At 46.5% G+C, this 3,040-nt stretch overlaps 1 protein-coding gene across 1 annotated transcript in view; it reads right to left on the bottom strand.

Annotated features, from left to right (window-relative positions):
• The window catches only part of ZCCHC10 (zinc finger CCHC-type containing 10), a 27,741-nt gene extending 25,289 nt beyond the window's left edge, over window positions 1-2,452 (bottom strand). Inside the window, exon 1 of the mRNA XM_017532422.2 lies at window positions 2,287-2,452. Coding sequence (XP_017387911.1) covers window positions 2,287-2,327 — 41 coding nt within the window. The 5' untranslated portion in view covers window positions 2,328-2,452. The remainder of the gene's footprint in view (window positions 1-2,286) is intronic.
• Window positions 2,453-3,040: the final 588 nt, after the last annotated feature.

Genomic DNA, 3,040 nt, shown 5'->3' with positions numbered 1-3,040 from the left:
TTGTTATGGGGATTAAATGAGGTAACGTATGTAAAGAGTGATGATAGTACTTTCTCACTTCATTACTAACTTAAAAACTATTTTATTTGTTTATTTATTGAGACGGAGTCTTAATCTGTTGCCCAGGCTGGAGTGCAGTGGCGCAATCTCGGCTCACTGCAACTTCTGCCTCCAGGGTTTAAGTGATTCTCCAGCCTCAGCCTCCTGAGTAGCTGGAATTACACGCATGCACCACTACGTCCAGCTAATTTTTTATTTTTAGTGGAGACAGGGTTTCGCCATGTTGGCCAGGCCAGTCTCCAACTCCTAACTTCAAGTGATCCACCTGCCTTGGCCTCCCAAAGTGCTGGGATTACAGGCATTAGCCACCACACCTGGCCTTAAAAACTATTTTAAATTTGTTATTATGGAAGTAATATATGCTCCTTGTAAATAAAATTGAAGCTTTTTGATGAATATAAAAGGAAAAGTAAAGGCTCCTCTCTTGCTTTCCCCCCAAATACCTCCCCCAAACTTTCTTGAACTTTGCAAGCTTCTAAAGGCCCTCCTTTGCTGAATCCCTTGTAGACTTACAGTCTGTATACCACAAGAGTTTTTATAATATGCCACATTTGCCTACCAACAAGAACAGAAGCTCCGTAAAGGTAATATTTGTCTTTTACAAATCATATAACTCATGTACCAAATACACATTGTAGAAATAAAACATTTAACTTTTTGATACTTCTGAAACAAGAAATAACAGTATTATTCAGATGTTAAGTCTTATTTTCATTTCATATTTACAGTGGACATTGGTTTTGCTGATCCTGCATTTACTTCCTCTGACCTATCCACCCCGGTCATCATTGGCTATGGTCATCCATTCAATTGTACTGAAAGGTGAATGAGATCTCTAAATCAATCAGAGCTTCACAATCCCACAGGCATCGTTTAGGGTTGGTCACGTAATCCAATCTAGACCAAAGAAGTGCAATCAACTTGAAGCTGAGAGAATATAAAGGACCCTGGATACTTGCAGCCCTTTTGGGACCAAAGAAGAGAGCCTATCCAAGTATGGAGCCAACAACCAAAAGGCAGGTGTGAGAGACTGGGAGAAATGGGACTCTAGTGACATCCTTTAGCACTCTCCTTAAGTATTATCATCTCATTTTTGATCTCAGAACTGTATGACTTAATGGTGGGCCACAGTGGCTCATGCCTGTAATTCCAACACTTTGGGAGGCTGAGGTCGGCAGATCACTTGAGGTCAGGAATTGGAGACCAGCCTGACCAACATGGTGAAACCCTGTCTCTACTAAAAATACAAAAATTAGCAGGGCATGGTGGTGGGCGCCTGCAGTCCCAGCTACTCTGGAGGCTAAGTCAGGAGAATCGTTTGAATCAGGGAGGCAGAGGTTGCAATGAGCCAAGATTGCATCACTGCTTTCCAGCCTGGCCAACAGAGTGAGACACTGTCTAAAAAAGAAAAAATAATAACTGTCTGACTTCAAAGCCCTCTTCCTTCACCAAGCTTACTACTCTAACTCCCTAAGTCTGTCTGTACATTCGAGGAACTCTTCTTATTAGGCCTGAAAGAGTAGATGGAAAGGAGAAGAGAAAGAAAGGGATTATTTGAATTAAAGATATATAAAAAGATAGACAAACACACATATATATATACTAGCAGACACTGAGCTACATATAGACATGCAAATAGTGATGTCATGAAATATTTTATAAAAAAGAGGCAGATGTTTGGATGTGCAAAGACTGTTGGGAAAAAAGCTTTGCCAGAAAGGGGCATCTGGGGTGACCCCTCATTATTTGTCAACTGTACATCTCTTCTGCCCCTCTCTCTTGTTCATTAAGCGTAATAGCCACCTTTCAGTTCTTTAAAAAGTAAGTTTCAGCCTCAAAGCAATTATGCCACTATCCGGATGCTCGTTCTCCAAATCTTCTCATGCCTGTTCCTTTCTCACTCTTTCAATCTCTGTTTAAATTGGCGGAGGGGCATAAACCACTGAGTGACCAACTGTGGGCGTTCCCTTCAGGGAAACCGAATGGGACAATTGTCTTCAAACTCCGCTATGTCCCGTGCCACGGACTTTACGCGGCTGTCTTCCCCGAAATCACTAACCTACGGTCACCAGACTTACCGCCCGGGCCCGAGTCCCTCGGGACTCGGCAGCGTACTTGAGAAACGGACATCGTCCGCCGGTCCCAATAGAGGTCCGAAATCAGCCCGCTGACTCGCGTTTCCCCGTTCCCAGCCCGCCCGTAGGCCTGAACCGGATCCTTACTTACGCTTGTCTCCGGGCTATGAGCCGATGCATGGGAGTCGCCATTTTAGCGTGGTCAAAGACTGCCGCGCAGGGTTTTGGGAACTCCTCGGAAGGGCGGGGCTTCCAACCTGGAGGCCATAGACATGGGCGGAGCCAGACAGGCCTCTAGGGGTTCTGGGCAGCCTCCGCGGCAGGATCTTAGTGCTGCCTGGTGGGTCCGACGGTCGGGAGGTCGGGAGGTCGGGAGGTCGGGAGGTCGGGAGGTCGGGAGGTCGGGAGGTCGGGAGGTCGGGAGGTCGGGAGGTCGGGAGGGGAGGGGCTGGTGGGTCAGCAGGGAGGGGGGCTTGGTGGGTCAGGAGGGGCCCATGGAGACCAGTGTGGGTCTCGGATTGTCGGTCCGAACAGGGTTTCGGAGGATGATAACAGCAAGAACGTTGTCTGTGAAAAATGAGGACAACATTCTCCAACGAGGGATACACATACAAAGACGAATGAAACTGCGGTGTTCAGAAAACTAGAGGTAGTCTGGAGAATAGAAGGGAATTAGTTGACCAGGATTGAGACCAAAGAATGACTTTAGCAAGTCATAGAGTGCAAACATACATTAATTCTGTTTTTTATGTATTTCACAGGGTTCTTATAAATACTAAATTGGGGGGCCGGGCGCGGTGGCTCAAGCCTGTAATCCCAGCACTTTGGGAGGCCGAGGCGGGTGGATCACGAGGTCAAGAGATCGAGACCATCCTGGTCAACATGGTGAAACCCCGTCTCTACTA

Source organism: Cebus imitator, unplaced genomic scaffold (genome assembly GCF_001604975.1).
Source record: "Cebus imitator isolate Cc_AM_T3 unplaced genomic scaffold, Cebus_imitator-1.0 Scaffold76, whole genome shotgun sequence".
Taxonomy (NCBI): Eukaryota; Metazoa; Chordata; class Mammalia; order Primates; family Cebidae; genus Cebus; species Cebus imitator.
Note: the sequence above shows the minus strand (reverse complement) of the source record. Positions and strands in the feature narration are given on the sequence as shown.